Source organism: Callorhinus ursinus, unplaced genomic scaffold (assembly GCF_003265705.2).
Source record: "Callorhinus ursinus isolate GAN/ISIS: 27379988/994484 unplaced genomic scaffold, GSC_fseal_2.0 scaffold34, whole genome shotgun sequence".
NCBI classification, from domain to species: domain Eukaryota; kingdom Metazoa; phylum Chordata; class Mammalia; order Carnivora; family Otariidae; genus Callorhinus; species Callorhinus ursinus.
This window is the reverse complement of record NW_027397096.1, coordinates 15321526-15339724: the sequence shown is the minus strand read 5'-3', so window position 1 is coordinate 15339724 and position 18199 is coordinate 15321526. Positions and strand designations below refer to the sequence as shown.

The following is an 18199-nucleotide window of genomic DNA, read 5'->3' as shown; positions in this document are numbered from 1 at the left end:
CTTGGTGCTGGGGACCCAGAAGTCCAACAAAAAGTCCATCTGCTCCAGCAGTTTAGAACAGTCTAGTAGGAGAGACAAATTTAAAAAAATAAAAAGTCAGAAATAGCTATCTTGGGGCACCTGGCTGGCTCAGTTGGTTAAGCGTCTGCCTTTAGCTCAAATCGTGATCCTGAGGTCCTGGGATCGAATCCTGAATCAGGCTCCCTGCTGGGTGGGGAGCCTGCTTCTCCCTCCCCCTCTGCACCTCCCCCTGCTTGTGCTCTCTCTCTGTCAAATAAATAAATAAAACTCTTAAAAAAAAAGAAAAAGAAAAAGAAAGAAATAGCTATCTTGTGTAATGCCTGAGCGAGGCACTAATTCATGGTGGGGAGGCCAGGGGCATCAGGGAGGCCTCCTGAAAAAGGCATCATTTACAGAGAATCTCTATGAATAAGAGTTAACCAGGTGGACAACAGCAGAAGAAGGCAAGTGCTATCAGAGAGCTTCGAATTCAAACAGCGTTATTGCAGACACCTGCTTCTCCTCATTGGTTTCTAATGCCAATGAATGGCACCAAGGTGTCCATACAGATCCCTGCAAGTCTGGGCTTCAGACCCACCCACCTGCGGCCACCTCTTACTATCTCCTGTGGTTTTGGGGGGGTTTTTTTGTTTTGTTTTTTAAGATTTTATTTATTTATTTATTTGAGAGAGAGAGAGAGAGAGAGAGAGAAACAGCATGAGAGGGGAGAGAGTCAGAGGGAGAAGCAGGGTCCCCGCTGAGCCGGGAGCCTGATGTGGGACTTGATCCCAGGACTCCGGGATCATGACCTGAGCCAAAGGCAGTCGCTTAACCCACTGAGCCACCCAGGCGCCCCTCCTGTGTTGTTTTTGGGAGATGTATACATAACATGTCTTAAAACTAGAAAACTGAGTGTACTGGATTGAATGGATTTCTCCCCCCCAAAAAATTTATGTTCACCCAGAACCTGCACATGTGACCTTCTTTGGAAATAGGGTCTTTGCAGATGTAATCAAGCTAAGATGAGGTCATACTGGGTTAAGGTGGGCCCTAAATCCAGGGACCGGTGTCCTTGTGCAGTGAGTGCAATTTGGATGCAGGGACACAGAGCACTTAAGAGGCCATGTGATGATGGACAGAGAGCCCTGCCAAAAAACACTAAAGACTAAAGCAACCATCAGAAGCTAGGAGAGAAAACCAGAACAGATTCTCCCTCAGAGGCCCCCAGAAGGAACCAAGCCTGCCAACATTTTTTTTTTTTAATTTCTGGTCTCTAGATCTGGATTAGAGAACCAACGAGAGGGGCATCAATGTCTACCGTCAGAAGTTACCCCATTTGGGGCACTTTGTTACGGCGGCCATAGGAAGTGAATACACTGAGGAGTAGCAAAAAGGACGTAAAGATGAAAGTAAAAAGTTTGCCCCAAATCTTTTTTTTTTATTTTTTTATTGTTATGTTAATCCCCATACATTACATCATTAGTTTTTGATGTAGTGTTCCATGATTTATTGTTTGTGCATAACACCCAGTGCTCCGCGCAGAACGTGCCCTCTTAATACCCATCACCAGATTTGCCCCAAATCTTATCACCGAGAGAATACTGTCACTATTGTTTGGCAACGTGTCTCCATACGTATGTACAGAGAGAAGAGTAGATACGTGAAGTTATCTTTTAAAACTTTATTTCTTTCCATTTTGAAAGTCCTAGCAAGAGTGTAGGGACCCGAGTATTCTCACGCGTGCTCAAGCTGGGGGTTGGTACAGTTGATCAGGCAATTTGGCCGGATTTAATTCAGTCAAAAGTGCATAAACCCTCTGACTCAGCAATTCCATATGTTATCATTGAACTCGGCCAAACGTGTGTGTGCAAGGATCTTCATCACACACTGGAAATAACTAAAAATGTCCATTGTTCTGGGAAGGGCTAAGTAGGTTAAGTTGAAATATGCCTTAGCCCATTTGGGCTTCTCTAACAAAACACCACAGACTGGGTCGCTTATCAACAAGACCAAATTGTTTCTCACACTTTGGAGGCTGGAAGTCCGAGGTTAAGGGCCCAGTGTGGTCAGGTGAGAGCCCCCTTTTGGGTCAGGGACTTCTCGCTGTCACTTCACTTGGCAGAGAGCACTAGGGAACCCTCTGGAGCCCAATCACACTGGGGGTTAGGAGGTCGACTTATGAATTGGGGAGTGGGGGACACAAACATTCAGGCCATAGCATGATACATTTAGACTATGCTTCAGGTAAAAATGAGCCAGAATAAGACATATGGTTGAATGAAAAAGAAAAAAAAGCAAGTTGCAGAACAAACCCAACCCCACTTACGGTAACACAGCCTTACTTCAGCAGTGAAGCGATAGATAAGCCTGATGTATTCAGAGCACAATGAGGAGGCCGGTGCGGGGAGGCCAAGCTGGGGGCAGGGAGGGGGCTGACAGGCCTCTAGCACCCAGGATTGGATGAGGTAGGAAGGCAGACCCTGGGACTCTCTGACATTTAAAGGACGAAGGATCCTGCAAAGCAGATGGAGGAGCAGAAACTGCCAAGCAGGAAGAGAAGTCAGGGGCAAGGTGTCCCGGGAGACTGGAATCCAAATGAGCAGAGTGCCCAGAAGGAAGGGGGAGAGATCAGTTGTGTCATACAAAACAAACATGGGCTGGCTCCTGAGCCCTAGGACGTCGGGAACAGAGGTTAAGAGCCCGCCTCACAGGTAGCTCTGCAGGACTGAACTTAGTTCTCGCAGACCGAAGTGTGCCTGTGGCCTGTGGGGCCTGGCGGAGGTGCAGACTTGGCCTGCAAGAGGTGCGAGGAGGAGCCTGAGGCTCCAAGAAGCCCACCAGCCAGGACTGGGGACCACATTTTGAGTTTAGACCCAAACCCCGAAAATCAACATACATGCATAATCATGGCTGAGGAAATATTCAGGGAAATCTCAGAATATTTTTTCTACTTTCTTCCCTCTAAACATAAACCCGGCTCTTCTTCCCATGCATTGGTTTCTTCCCAGTCAGATTTTTTTCCCTCCCTGGGGATCTTGAGGCTTTGTGATGCCAAAGCTCTTCTAACACTATGTCTTTGCGAACTGTCCTTGGGGTCCTGATGTTGATCCCAAAGTGATTCGGCTGACACCTAATCCAGATGGGCTGTCCCCCCACCCCCGGCAAATCCCAGCCTTCCGGGAGTGTCCATCACATTCCTGTGAGGTCTAGAACCACTCCCCCAAATCCCTGAAGATTCGGGGGCCATGTTTCTCCCGAATCAGTCTCATGGCCTGTTCTGCCACCACTGTGGCCTCCAGATTTGAGTGATTACCATCCTCTTTTGTCAACCACCCAACACACTGCCCACAAGAGCCACTAACACAATGTTGCCGGGTTCACCGACTTCTCCTGAGGTCTGGGGGTTGCAGAGGGTAATGACAGCGCAGAGCACAAAACAGCTGCTATAGCAATAAGATTGTCCGCTATTGCTATCACAAGGAATTTCTCAGTGAGGACTTTTCGCCTGAGGCCCCACCTTCCCACCCGCTTCTCTCTCTCTTCAACCCCTCTTCATATCCCCTACCGCTTCCTGCCCGGCTGCCCCCATACAGTCAACATCCCTCCTGTTTTCTTCCCCAGAACCATCTCTCCTCTTGGTGTCCATCCCCATCCCCACTGGGGTTCTACCTTCTTCTGTCAAGGATCCTAGCACAATGCTTCCACTCCTCTGGGACAGAAACCAGCCCTCCCCGGACACAGGGCCGCACCTTTCCAAGAGCATGTGTCCTTCCCACCACAGGGGCAGGAAAGAACCGTCCTTGCAGTGAATCGGCAGAATTCATGGGGTCAAAACAGTCCAGCCCCTTGGATGCGCTGGCACGGCTGGTCTGAACGTGTTTCCGAAAAGCCTGTATGTCCGCAGAAGCCAACATCTGCCAATACTTGAGCCATGCTTCAAGATCATAAACGTTGTAGGGGCGCCTGGGTGGCTCCGTCAGTTAAGCGTCTGCTTTTGGCTCAGGTCACGATCCTAGGGTCCTGGGATCAAGTCCCACATCAGGATCCCCACTTGGTGGGGAGTCCACTTCTCCCCCTGACCCGCCCCCCTGACTCGTACTCTCTCTCTCTCTCTCTCTCTCTCTCTCTCGTGGGCACGCAAAAATAAATAAAATGTTTTTTTAAAAAAAGATCATAGCATTGCTTAGTAAATACTCATGAACAGGGGACCGCTGCAAATCTTCATACTTGTTTGCATTTGGAATTCTTAATACGTCCCCAAAGCTTCATTCGTTCACCCGCATCACTGGCCTCTCCTCTCTCGGAACTCGTTTTCTTCTGCAAGCCCCTCAGAAGGGTGAAGTGAGATAAAATAACCCAACCATTCACCTCTCAGTGATTTCAACTCAGGGGGGAGCACTAGTCTCAAGGCTCAGCTCCCAAGGGCGCCCTCATTCCTCAGAGATCACTCCCTCTTTTCATTTGTCCCCGTCCACCTGTCTGTCTCCTGGGTCCCATGGCAAAGAGGAGCGATAACCTGTCCAAAAATGTCATCGCTCATTACCCATGTGTAGCAGTGGCTGAAAGACAAGAGTTGAAGAGGCTTGTCCCGGACCTCTGCATGGCTCCAGTCGACTGGCTCCAGACTCATCACTCCCCCGCTTAAAACCCCCGGGGGGCTCCTGCTGAGAACGGAAGTCACCTCTGCTGACAGCGGTGGCCTTCCAACCTGGCCCCACAGGACCTCCCGTTGCCATCGCCTGTCCTTTCCTATATTCCAGGGACGCAAGTCAAGGTCAAAAGTGGAGGAGAGAGAACTGGAATCCAGACCAAAATTATTCTGCAAGGTCTTTTCCAAAACATACATGCACATACCCTCACACGTACACAGACACACACAGTCATACACGAACCCTACACACACTCCCACACACACACCCTCACATACACAACGCCGCGCACGATATGCATACACCAGATACACAGGACGGTGCATCTACAGGACGGTGCGCCCACCCTGCCCTTTTCCCTAGCAGATGGTTTGCACAGAGAAACAAGGAGGGTAGCAGGTGATCTTGGCAAAAGGTCAAGAATAGGGAAGTGTGTTTCCCCACAGATCAAAGGGACTTAACCCCCTGGGCCCCATGCTGTAGGTTGTAAGCCTGTGTGGCAGTTCCATCCACCACCCTGACCTCCCCTGCGACCAGAGGTCCCCCCTTGTGGCCTCCTCATGACCAGACAAATGTGGGGTCACTGTGTCCAATGCTCACATGCAACAGTGATGTAGGACCAGGATCATCATGATGTCAGGCACTCACCTAAAATGAGCAAATGCTTCTTGTACCTGACAGGTGATTGGTATTCATTTTGCTGTCAGCGAATCCATAAGAAGGAAAAGTCAACAACGAGACCCGATGTGGGGGAAGAGGTCAAATATAAGCCTAGGATGGCTGGATACGGCGGCAGCAGGGCCGGCACGAGGGGAGGAGGCTCTGGAGGTTTAGAGAAGCCCTCCAGGGGCCTCTAAGTAAACCCTTCTGGCTCCTCGCCAGGGGCCGAGTCCTGCTGCCCGGAGCTTTTCCTCAAGCTGCAGCCTGGCTACCAGGAAACCTGGGTCGTCCCCCAAAGTTCTATTCGGAACCCTAAAATACAAGACCTAAAACAGATCTCTTAGCCAGATTCTCGGCAAATTCTCTGCACTTGACGGAGAGAACTGAGCTCCAGAGAAAGGGAATTGACTCATCCTACGCCCAAAGCCCAAAGTCCATGACCAGTTAGTGGCAGAATCTGGACTGAAATCACATTGGGGGGACTATCCTTCCCATGTCACCTCCATCCCTTGCATGGCCTGAAAACTCTTCATCCTTCAAGCCTCAGTCAGATGGACACCTCCTCTGGGAAGCCTTTCTAACCTCCTCCCTCCTTCCAGTTAGAGCTAGAGACCCTCTCCCCTCAACCTCATTAGAGAACTCAAAGCCAGGTGGATCGCTCTGACTCTACACGTCTCCACACAATGGACACGGGCACCTGGAACAAAGGAAGGATGTCTAGTTCGTTTTCCGAACCCGGTACCTGGCACTTGGTATGGCCCAGTCAATGGAAAGTATAATGAAGGGCACATCTGGGTCAGCAAGGAGCGCTCTCTGCATGCACCACGTGACCCTCTCATTCTTGCTGTCTGAGCTGAATCCAGACTGGCGCATTTACTCTCCGTACCACGCGGTTCAACCTTTAACTGTTTCCTAAATGTTTCATGCTCTTGGCTTTTGTGGTCCCGACTGGACTACGGGAGCTGGTATGACACATGGCAGGTCTCTCCCAGAAGGCCTGGCACAGGGGTTCTCAGCTTCGGCTACACGGCGATACCACCTGGGGAGCTGTGACACCCAGCCAGTGCCCCAGGCCGCCCCCCTGGGAGTGGGACCTGGGCATCAGATAATTTTAACTTCCCAGGTTGGTTCCAGCATACAGCCAAGATTAAGAAACACATTCCTGGAAAAATGTAATACCAGAAATTGCTTGTTGATTCAGCCGGTTCTGCATGCGGGTGATATACTATAATAAATAGAATAGAATAGAACAGTGAATGGTAGTGCAAGAGACACACAGAATAGAAGAGAAAGAGGTTGCTCAGCATTGTGTAGCCAGGGTTCCTCACGCTGAGCAATGTGGACATTTTAGGCAAGATCATTCTTTGTTACAGGAGCTGCCCTGTGCTTTGGAGGATGTCTAGGAGCATTCCTGGCCTTAACCCATTAGATGCCAATAGGAAACCCTCCCCCCTCCCATCCCCGTGGTTGTGACAACCAAAATGTCTCCAAACACTGCCAGATGTCCCTGGGGATGGGAGGGGGGGGGAATCACCCCTGAATGAGAACTACTGAGGTAGGCTAGCCACCAAATAATTTATTGCATCTTTATTTCCCATTTCAACTGTAGGTCACATGAGCACTTGTCCAAATTTCGCTGAGTGGCAGAGGGTTCTGGGCATAGGGTCAGTGTCTCGGTGAGGGACATGCAGGGCTGGGCTGGACGCAGGATGGATGGAAAATGGTCGGTGGGGTGAGCGGGGAGTTCTGAGGAAAGAGAGAATCACAAAGAATCTAGATAAGGTAGGTTCAAGGCAGTTAAGTCATTGGTGATCAGCCTATAAAAGATGATCAAAAACAGAACAAAACCAAAGAAGCCAGACACTCAGTAAAATCACAAGGTTGTCACAGGTGAAGGCCAGTGGCGACCAGACGCCAGGAGGAAGGAAATGGTCAGAGAAGGGGCTCTTGGAAGTTCTGGGCAGGGAAAGACCTCTCCAAGCCACGGTTGGGGACACAAGTCTAGAATGGTGTGGAGGCTGACACAGGGCAGGGGGCTGGGGGCGGAGCGCGGGAGGCAGGGAGCTGATCTGCAATGGTTCAACCCCACCTGCTGCAACAGTCCAAACTCACCTGTTGCCCGATGCCTACGATGCCTTCAGCCCCTGTGAAGCCTGCTCTTCCCCAGCCAGAGCTCAGAAAAGCCAGGGGCAGGTGCCGGCAGAGAAAATGCCCAGGGGCCAACTCCACTGCTGATTAAAGCCTGTCTCCTGGGCACCTGGAGGGGAGCAGCTTCTTGGCTTCTCCCAGCCTCCTAGGGCCCCTGAGGAAGAACCTCTGGAATGGGCCCTCCAGACATCATGCCAAAAGCACAAGGGACCAGTTAGAGCCCCCAGGGACCCTAGAGCCAGGCATCCTGCTCCTCACCCTCTCTCGGTTTCCCCAATATCTCCCCACATTCCTTCTCAGCCCCTTCGAGTTCCTCCTCTTCGGCTCACCTCTGAGCGTTGGCATCCCCACAGTTCAATCGGGGCCTCTTCTCTTCTAACCACTTCTCAAACCATCTGTCTAACGCTCCAGTCTGCACTTCCCCATTTGAAAACTTCCATTGTCTTCCACTGAACACAAGATAAAGTCCAAGGTACTCCAGCCCTTCCTGATCTTGCACCTGGCCCCCTCCCAGTCCCCCTCTACCCTGCACTTAGATAATCCAAGTCACATCTGACTGGAAGGAAGGAAGGAAGGAAGGAAGGAAGGAAGGGAGAAAGGAAGGAAGGGAGGGAGGGAGGGAGGAAGGGAGGAAGGAAGGAAGTCGAGCCATATTCACTCTTGACAGCCTGAAGTCCCTGACTCATTTCTAAGCCACTTTGTATAACAGCCATTCACTGACTTCTCTGTGTCTGCTACCAACTCTGAGCAGAATTCCAGGCAACAGTCTCTGCAACTTGCCTGGTGCCTGGTACTTAATACTCAAAGGAGTAGTTACTGTTTGTTGAGTATGATTATGAGTGCCTTACTAGGAATTCCTTTACTTTATCCTTATAAAGTAGTTATTTTATGTTATTATTTAGAATAATAACATTATAGGAATGTAAGTAATATTCATTTTTACCCAATCTTATAGACAAGAGTCCAGAGGTACAGGAACATGAGGAGAGGCACCCAAGTTCACATGGGTAGAAAAGGGGGAGCCTCACCTACACAGTCTGACCCAGGGCCAGCACTCTCCTGCACTGTGCAACACTGCATTTTTTTTTTCTGTTTAATACTGCATCTGGATAAGAGACTTTTAAATGAGCTCATCCTGGTAAAAATACCAGGAATGTCGGTACTTCTGCCCCAGGATGGGGAGACAAGCCAGGCCACAGCCAGCAGGGTCTGATAGCACCCACACAAGTCACAAAGTGAAGGAACGGACGGTGTCCTGGTTCAGAAAGACGAGGCAGATGGACACCATAAACCCACAGGTCAGGCCTGAGGCTAAAGACCAAAATCAGAGGCATGAGGTGAGGGCAGAACCCCACAGGCAGCAGAGCAGAGGGTCTGCCTGTCCAGACAGAGCTCCGTTGGCTGAGGATGCTGGTCCGGCTTGCTGGACACCCAGGAGAAGAGGGGAAGATGCAGTCGGCACCGGCTACAACACACAGCTCCCCAGCATCCCGTTCAGGGGCGACATCCCGCAGCCCAAGGGAGATCCTGGGACTCTGGCCAACAGCCCCACTGTGTGCATTGTAAATACTGTGTGCAGAGCCGGCGAGCGGGGCTGGCCCCTCCGTAGGAGAAAAGGCGTGAGGAAAAGGTTGAGCCGCCCTTCCCCCGGAGACCCTACAGAACCTCCATGGAGCAGTGGACGCTGGGCTGGCACCAGCACCCGGCTTGATTTCAGAATGCATGAGCGGGGAAATGATGGCCCCTTCCCTGCAAGTAACAGGACGCCTGCACTCACCCGCATGGGCTCGTCAGGGAAGCCGGGTTTGCTGGGCCTGTCCTGGCGTCGGGACCTGAGGAGCTGCTTGGCCTGCTTTTCCGTCAGAATCGGGGAGGACCCTGAAAAAGCCAGGAAGGGGCCTGAGGGATTCTCGGCACACCTGCGCACGCTCCAGCTCACAGGCCAAGACCAAGGGTTTGCAAGTTCAATTTCGGTCAAACACAAAAGTTCTTTCACAGGGACCTGTCCCAAAGGACATGGCATTCCAGAGGGCTCCGGGAAGAATTCTGAATTGCTCCTGACATGGGAAACCCAGAACAAAAGCTGCACAACTTAGACTTACCTATTGCAATGGTGCATTTCTTAAAAAGTGGGAGCTAATTTAATGAATATGGGTTTTTTCTTTTTCCTTCTTTTTTAAGTCATCTCTCTACCCAACGTGGGGCTCAAACTCACGACTCCGAGACCAAGAGTGCCACGCTCTACCAACTAAGCCAGCCAGATGCCCCTGGATAAGTTTTTTTAAAACATATTTTCCTCAGTTCCCTGGTCAATATGTTTCTTGTCCCTTAGGTTTGCTTTGATGGGTTTTTTTCTTTAAATCCCCAAAACACTAAATCAACTAAAACTTGTTATTGGAAGATTCTCCGTAAGAACAAGATTGTGTTAAACTTGATAATCACACGTGATCTCTCGAAGAAGATATTATGATAATAAAATTATATTGTTTTAATAATCAAACATGAACTCCAAATGATATCATCACATAAAAGTCTGTGAAGTCTTGATGATCTCATATGAACTCTAAAATATGGTACAGTTGCGGCGCCTGGGTGGCTCAGTCGGTCAGGCGTCTGCCTTTGGCTCAGGTCATGATCCCAGGGTCCTGGGATCGAGTTCCGCATCAGGCTCCCTGCTTAGTGGGGAGCCTGCTTCTGCCTCTGCCCGTCCCCTCTGCTCGTGCTCTCTCTCTGGCTCTCTCTGGCTCTCTCTCAAATAAGTAAATAAATAAATAAATAAAATCTCTAAAAACAATAAAATAAAAGATGGTATAGTTAAAGATTTATCAGCATTTCTGAGAATTAATATTCAAGCACGTTTAAAGATTTTAAAAAATAATCTATCTCTAATGATAGCAATTCTGGGAGTCTGCTCTTGGCAGGGGAAGCGTTGAATTATCATATATTACATATTCTTTGACATGAAAAAATTTTTTAAATATAAAATAGACTTATTCCAGTTTATCATGTCAGCAGAGAAATAGGCCTTTTTCAGAGTGGATGCTCACCTGTGAAGCAAGTCAGTAAGGTAAGGGAGAGGACAATCACAAAAAGCTTCTCCATCCCGCCTTGCTTCCCGTCTCAGCCTCTTGCAGAATGAATGCCCCCCCACCCCCTGCCACCCCGGAATGGGCCAGCCTACTTGAAGGAAGCCACTTCCGGCCCCAGGCTTGTTTATGCTGTGACTAACTACACTTACGGTATGATGTTAAGTGCATCTGACTCTGAGTTTTTAGTATGACCACTAAACTATTTTCCTCTGAATCCCTGTCAATTTTCATTCTGAGCAAGAAAATTACCCCTCTGTGATGTGACTTTGAGGGCACGAATTTGAAAAAGCAACGTTGATATTCGCTTCATTTAAACAGACACAGCTACATCATACAGTAGTTTGTGAGTGTCTGTAGCTTCAGAGTATGCTCCTACTGTTTACATCTCTTTCATTAATCACCTCTTACATTTGCCCATTGTATGGCATTTCTCCAAAGCCAGTTCACCAATTTGATTTGACCTTCCTGGGAGTTTCAAAGGTAGGTGGGGAAATTGGCAAAGGGCACAGCAAAGGGGGAAATTTTTTTTCAGCTGACTGTGGAGCCAGAAAGACCAGGGTTTATGTCCTGGCTTCACCTCTTTCTAGCAATGTAACCTTCAGTAAATCCTTACCCTTCCTGAAACTCGGTTTCGTCCCTATCTCGTGGGTGTGATTAAAGATGAGGGAAAAGTGGCAGCTAGCACCATCTCCCTTTTACAGGTAAGGACGTGAGGTTGGAGAGACAGAACCATGATCAAGTTCACACATTATGGATGCTGAAGTTGAGCCAAACTCTTCAGTCTTTAAAGGCCACTGCTCTTCCCATTATGCCCAAAAGGGCCTCCCGCAACAGGCTCTCAGTAAGGGGGGTAAGCAGTCCCCACTCCAGACTTAAGGTTATTTTTGTAAAGACAATAAAATCTCAGTAAGCTGACATCCTTTTGAGTTCAAATCATCTATAAATATTACATAAAGAAATGATCAAATATGTTCTTAAAATATATCTAGAAGGCATGTGGCATTTATGGAGATGAAATCCTCAATTCAGAAAAATGATCCCCTGTTTCTGTGGTCACTTGGCCAGGTCAAAGGAAAACAATGCCCCCTCTGTAGTTGTCCGAATTAATGCTAATGTTGTGTAACTGATATTGAACCTAAATGTTCTGCCTACTCTGTTGGTATAAAGGCAGCTTGAACAAATTGTAAACAAGGGGGGAAATCATGCATTGTCAGCAAAGTTGCTCAGAGTTAGATCTTTGGTTTTATGCTCTCTGTCACTGTTAACCATCCTTCTATTTTTATATAGTTTTCAATAACTGAGGAATTTTAGGAACATTATTTTAGGAATAGATATTTGTCATATTAAACATCTTGGGGTTTTTTATGTGCATTGTCAAATTTTTCATTGCTTTTGCTCTTTGTGGTTGGAATTGAACACTAACTGTATTGTTTTGTTATATCAAAAAAATACCTTCAGTGGACCAGAAAAAGGAAATTTATACCTAGTTAGAAATTTCTAATGTGTCCAATGTAAATTTGCTAGAAAAGTATTTTTTAAATTCAGTAATTTTTGTCCATATCAGCAGTGTTCAAAAAAAAACATAATGCGAGCTACAGATACAAGCCACATACATAATTCAAATTTTTCTAGTAGCCACATTTTTTTAAGTAAGAAACAGGTGAAAAAAATTTTTTTTAAGATTTTATTTATTTACTTGACAGAGAGAGACAGAGCGTGAGAGGGAACACAAGCAGGGGGAGTGGGAGAGGGAGAAGCAGGCTTCCCGCGGAGCAGGGAGCCCGATGTGGGGCTGGATCCCAGGACCCTGGGACCATGATCTGAGCCGAAGGCAGACGCTTAACAACTGAGCCACCCAGGCGCCCTGGGGTGAAATTTTTTTATATTCTATTTTATGTATCATGAAATGTCCACAATATTATTATGTCAATATGTAAGGAAGCTAAGCAAATTATTAATGAGATATTTTGTTGTTTTGTACCAAGCCTTCAAAATCTGGTATGTGTTTTAACGCTCATGTATTTCAAGTGCTCAGTAGCCACATGTGGCTGGTGGCTACCATATTGGACAGCATGGGTCTAGATCCTTCTGTCTCTGTGCCCACCACCTGATCTAGGTTCCTATTACTCCTCACCCAGCTTCCGCCACCAGGCTCCCAACTGGTCTCCCAACTTCCTTTCCTGTTCACTTCGATCCATTCTACATGCAGCAATGATGACTTACTTAAAACAGAAAATGGACCTCATTACTTCCCTGATTAAGAATCCTTTCTTGGGGCGCCTGGGTGGCACCGTCAGTTAAGCGTCTGCCTTTGGCTCAGGTTGTGATCCCAGGGTCCTGGGATCGAGCCCCATGTCATCATTATGGGGCTCCCTGCTCAGCGGGGAGCCTGCTTCTCCCTCTCCCTCGACCCCCCCATTACTCATGCTCTTTCTCTCTCAAATAAATAAATAAATACTTTTAAAAAAATCCTTTCTTATCTTCACTGGACTCAGAATAAAATCAGAATCCTTCCCATGCACCACAGGACTCTGTTACCTGCTGCCCTTTCCAGCCCCATTCTGACCACTCCCCTCTAGCTCACTGCAATCTAGCCACACTCCGTTATTTTCAATTTAACAAACTCTTTCCCACCTCAGCACCTTCACATATGCTCCTCCTCGCTCTTTTAATGGCCGGGTCCTTCTCATCCTTCAGGTTTTGATTTGAAAGCTCTCTTGCTCAGGCAAGCCTGCCTTTACCAACCTAATAAAGGTTCCCTGCCCCACCCCCCCACCATTCCACTCCTTTCATAGCACTCACCATAATGTGTAAATACTGGTTTTGTTTACTATTTAAAATCTGTCTCTTCCGCTGGACTATAAGCTCTAAGGAACCATGTATAACCTTTGTAATAAAAAAAAGAGAGAGAGAGAGAAAAGGAACCTCTGGTGGACTGGAGAGGTGCTATTAGAGACAGTCAGGTGTCTGTATCCCACCGTGGGATGCTGGTTCAAGGTCTCAGGGGAAGGGGCAGAGGGCTCTTCAGGTGTGATGGCTGGGCCATTTTTTTAAAGATTTACTTCTATATTTGAAAGAAAGAAAGAGAGCATGAGAGGGGGGAGGATCAGAGGAAGAAGCAGACTCCCCACTGAGCAGGGAGTCCGATGCGGGACTCGATCCCGGGACTCCAGGATCTTGACCTCAGCCGAAGTCAGTCACTTAACCAACTGAGCCACCCAGGCGGCCCTGGCTGGGCCATTCAAATGTCCCTCTGTCAATATTGTCCTAAAGGGGTAACTATAGGAAAACTGAAAGAGCAAGGTCACTTTGTAATGAGTGTCACTCGGGTGAGGAGAATTCTTTTCTACCCCTTACCCCTGATTCTCAGGGAAAGATCAATTAGGCGAATCTGCAGGGCTCCCAGTTGAAGATGCAATTCCCAAAAACTCCACAAGGTGGCAGCCTAGAGAACAGAACCGGGGACAAACAAGGTCCGGGTGGGGGGGGGAAACTCAAGGCCACCAAGGTTAACTATTCCAGAAGTTGCCAGGAGTACCAGGGAATCCACTGGAGATGGAGAGATGGCACTGCTGTGCCTCGGACTGTTTTCCTAGGATTTTAATCAATCTCAAGGTCTTCATTAGATGCTGAGGCCTAGGAAAGCTGCATTACCAATTCCCAACAGAAAGAATGCCACCACCCATGTTCTCAGCATCCTAACATAACTGATATTTCCATTTGTGTGGGTTTCCCAACTCTTTGTAAAAGGAATTCTTGGGGTGCCTAGCTGGCTCAGTCAACAGAGCATGCAACTCTTGTTCTCAGGGTTGTGAGTTTGAGCTCCACGCTGGGCGTAGAGATTGCTTAAAAATAAAATCTTTAAAAAATAAAAAATAGGGGCGCCTGGGTGGCTCAGTTGGTTGGGCGACTGCCTTCGGCTCAGGTCATGATCCTGGAGTCCCGGGATCGAGTCCCACATCGGACTCCCTGCTCGGCGGGGAGTCTGCTTCTCCCTCTGACCCTCTTCCCTCTCATGCTCTCTATCTCTCATTCTCTCTCTCTCTCAAATAAATAAATAAAATCTTTAAAAAAAAAAATAAAAAATAAAAATAAAAAATAAAGAAAAGGAATTCTCAAATTACACTGATGTTTAAGGACCGATGACACCAGATACTTTCTTAAAAGGGTAAGACAGTGGGAGCACCTGGGTGGCTCAGCCAGTTAAGCATCTGCCTTCAGCTCCTGTCATGATCCCAGGGTCCTGGGGTCGGGCTCCCTGCTCAGCAGGGAGTCTGCTTCTCCCTCTCCTTCTTCCCCTCCCCCTCATGCTCTCTCTGTCTCTCAAATAAATAAATAAAATCTTTTTTAAAAAAAGGATAAGATAGCGATTTCTTTATTTAAAGATTTATTTATTTATTTGAGAGTGTGTGTGAGCAGGGGAAGGGGCAGAGGGAAAGAATATCCAAGCAGACTCCCACTGAGCACTGAGCCCGACAAGGGGTTCAATCCTACGAGCCATGAGATCAGGACCCAAGCCAAAACCAAGAGTCAGATGCCCAACCGACTGAGGCACCCAGGTGCCCCAAGACGGTGATTTCTAATTCTCTCAGCCAAAGAAACTTCAGAGACAAGGGAAACATCTTTAAAAACAAAAATAGAAACAAAAAAAATTATAGAAAGATGCTGAATCTGTCCCAAGAGAATTATAATGTGTCCACTATCTTTAGGCCCAGAGTCAATTAAATAACTTCTAATATTCCTTTTTGTAGTTGTTTTCATTTCTTTTACTACCTGCCTTCCCCACTAGACTATAAACTCTGTATTTTTACAGTATACAAATAATTCTCTTATAATTTTTATAATGGTCCCTCCATAAGCTGCACATGGACCCTATACATGTTCCTTTGCAGGCACGTTGTGCCCACAGGTGTCAGGTGTGGGCAGGTGCGGTGGGCGAGATCGTCCCCATCGGCTCGTCACCACCACCATCATGTATGTGTGCTCTTTGCCATATGACTTTGCAGTCCTGCCCTCCGACCTTGGGCTCAACCAAGGGACTTGCTTCAGACAATGGAGTGGTGTCAGACACAGCACAAACAAGGGTACATGCCGTGTGTTTGTGCACCTAGGTGCACCCTCTTGCATTCCTGTCATTGCTCCAAAAAGAGCCTCCCCCAGACAGCTGCCCCCTGCTCCCGCTTCAAGCTGAATCTCAGAATTAACTCAAATGGAGAGGAATCTGAGCAAGGAGCTCAGCCCACCTAGCAGTGGACCCACTCAACCCCACTCAGCTCACCGGGCCTCCAGCCACCACGGCGTGAAGCACAGCCACTCATAACCTGCAGATTCTGAAGATTACATGCTGTTATCTTAAGCTGCAGAGTCTAGGAGTGGTGTGTCACACAGCCTCGCTCTGACAACAACTAACCAATACAGGGGGTTCTTATGAGATGGGTAGTGTGTCCAAACCTGGGTGCTCTTGGGTCTAAGTGAATTATAGGGTCTTGACAGAAGCTTCACTCAAGAGTGAATGAATATCTACTGTGTAGGCCATGTGGAATCACGGCCAAGATTGTGGCGCACAGTAATCAATGAATCCTGGCTCCGAAACTTAGTACCTGGGTTATAGTGAAGCTATAATTGGTCAGATTTCTTGACTCTCCAAATTACTGTGTTCTCATTTATAAGAAAAAAATAATTATTATAATATGACTTGCCTCTCAAGGCAAGTCATTGAGAACTTAAAAAAAGAAAATTAAAAATAATAATAAATAGAAAAGTTAATTTTAAAAATAAATTAATAAAAAAAGAGAAAGTTGGGCATCTGGGTGGCTCAGTCAGTTAAGCGTCTGCCTTCGGCTCAGGTCATGATCCCAGAGTCCTGGAATCGAGCCCCGCATCAGGCTCCCTGCTCGGCAGGAAGCCTGCTTCTCCCTCTGCCTCTCCCCCTGCTTGTTCCCTCTCTCGCTGTGTCTCTGTCAAATAAATAAATAAAATCTTTAAAAAAGAGAGAGAGAGGGCGCCTGGGTGGCTCAGTTGGTTAAAGCGACTGCCTTCGGCTCAGGTCATGATCCTGGAGTCCCCGGATCGAGTCCCACATCGGGCTCCCTGCTCAGCAGGGGGTCTGCTTCTCCCTCTGACCCTCTTCCCTTTCGTGCTCTCTATCTCTCTCATTCTCTGTCTCTCAAATAAACAAAATCTTTAAAAAAAAATAAAAAATAAAAAAGAGAGAGAGAAAGTATATGTAAAGTACTTGACAGATACAGGAAGGATCTAATCGTTGGAAACCCGTTATTATTGTTATTAGTAGCATGATTATTATTATTCCTCCTCTCTTTGTGAAATCACCTTTGTTTATATTTGCATACCCATCCCATTCTAAGACATGTGATAGAAGGTCTATAAAACTGTTTTCAATGACCAAATGATACAGAGATTAATCAAACACATATTAAGATACATAATTCTATATATTGTTGAAATAAAAATCCATCTTTATTAGAAAAGAAAATATGGCCCCTTTTCAGTAGGAGTTGATATCCCAGCTCTGTCTCCACACCCCGTGCCCTTGGCTTCCCTTTTCATATCCTTGGTATTTCTACATAAACACACATCTTCCTGTTTGGAGCAGTAATACAATTGTAAGATGGTTTGGCCTTGGACAGGAGCCTTGCTGGCCTGTTGCATGCTGCCACAAGTGGGCTATAATTTCTGCTCTGGGTCCAGGACATTGGCCCCGACTTACATCTGCCCAACAAGTAAGGATAGCCAAGGTCAGCGTCGGATTCCCGATGGCCAGTGCCAGGCTGCCCTCCAACCTAAACAGGAACGACAGGGGCACTGGCAAAGTGTAAGAACGTACAGTGGTACAAATAAACACACTAGGGGAGAGGAGCATGGACCGAATAATTTGTGAAACCACTTCTAAGGCTGCTGTCATATTATACTTCATTCAAGAAAAGGGCTTCAGCTGGGAGAGAAAAGCTGAATTCTTCTGGGGAAAAGATACTGAAGCTTGTGTTTTTCTCTGTGGGATCTCAGTTGGGACCATCAGCTTCAGAGAGATGAAGAGACACTCTGGCGGTGGTTCTCTAAACTTAAGCTGCGTTAGAATCACCCGGAGGTTCATGAGACATCTGTGAAAGCAACTCACGTGGAAGATGAAGACAAAGGAAACCAAAGGGAAAAGCACCGTGCAGAAATCAGAAACCATGCAAGGAGAGGAGGGAAAAACTATCCAACACTATCCTCTGAGAGGCAAGAGAACATTTCTGCTCCCATGAAATGTGAACAGGATGCTGTAAAAAAAAAAAAAAAAAGGAATATTCCAAAATCAAATCAACAAAAGTTCTTAGAAATTAAAAAATCAGTAAAAAGGTCCAAAGACAGAGCTATGGAAATATTTTAGAAAAATAGAGCAAAATTGAGAGAGAGAGAATGGGAGAGAGAAAGGGGGATGGGAGAGGGTTTAAAAAAAAAAAGCAAGAGAGAAAAAATATTTTTAAAGAGAGGACATTTCTCCAGGTGAGTTGAAAACATGTCCATACAAAAACCTGCACACAGATGTCTATAGTTGCTTTATTCATAATGGCCAAATCTTGGAACAAACAAGATGTCCTTCAATATGTAAATGGATCGTCAATAAACTGTGATAAATAATATTCCAGACAA

At 47.1% G+C, this 18199-nt stretch overlaps 1 protein-coding gene across 1 annotated transcript in view; it reads right to left on the bottom strand.

Annotated features, from left to right (window-relative positions):
• Positions 1-10567, bottom strand: part of CUNH17orf67 (chromosome unknown C17orf67 homolog) — an 18693-nt gene extending 8126 nt beyond the window's left edge. Inside the window, exons 1-2 of the mRNA XM_025851145.2 lie at positions 10505-10567; positions 9235-9335 (exon numbers count right to left, since the gene is read on the bottom strand). Of these exons, the coding sequence (XP_025706930.1) occupies positions 9235-9335; positions 10505-10559 (156 nt within the window). The 5' untranslated portion in view covers positions 10560-10567. The remainder of the gene's footprint in view (positions 1-9234; positions 9336-10504) is intronic.
• Between the last annotated feature and the right edge of the window lie 7632 nt (positions 10568-18199).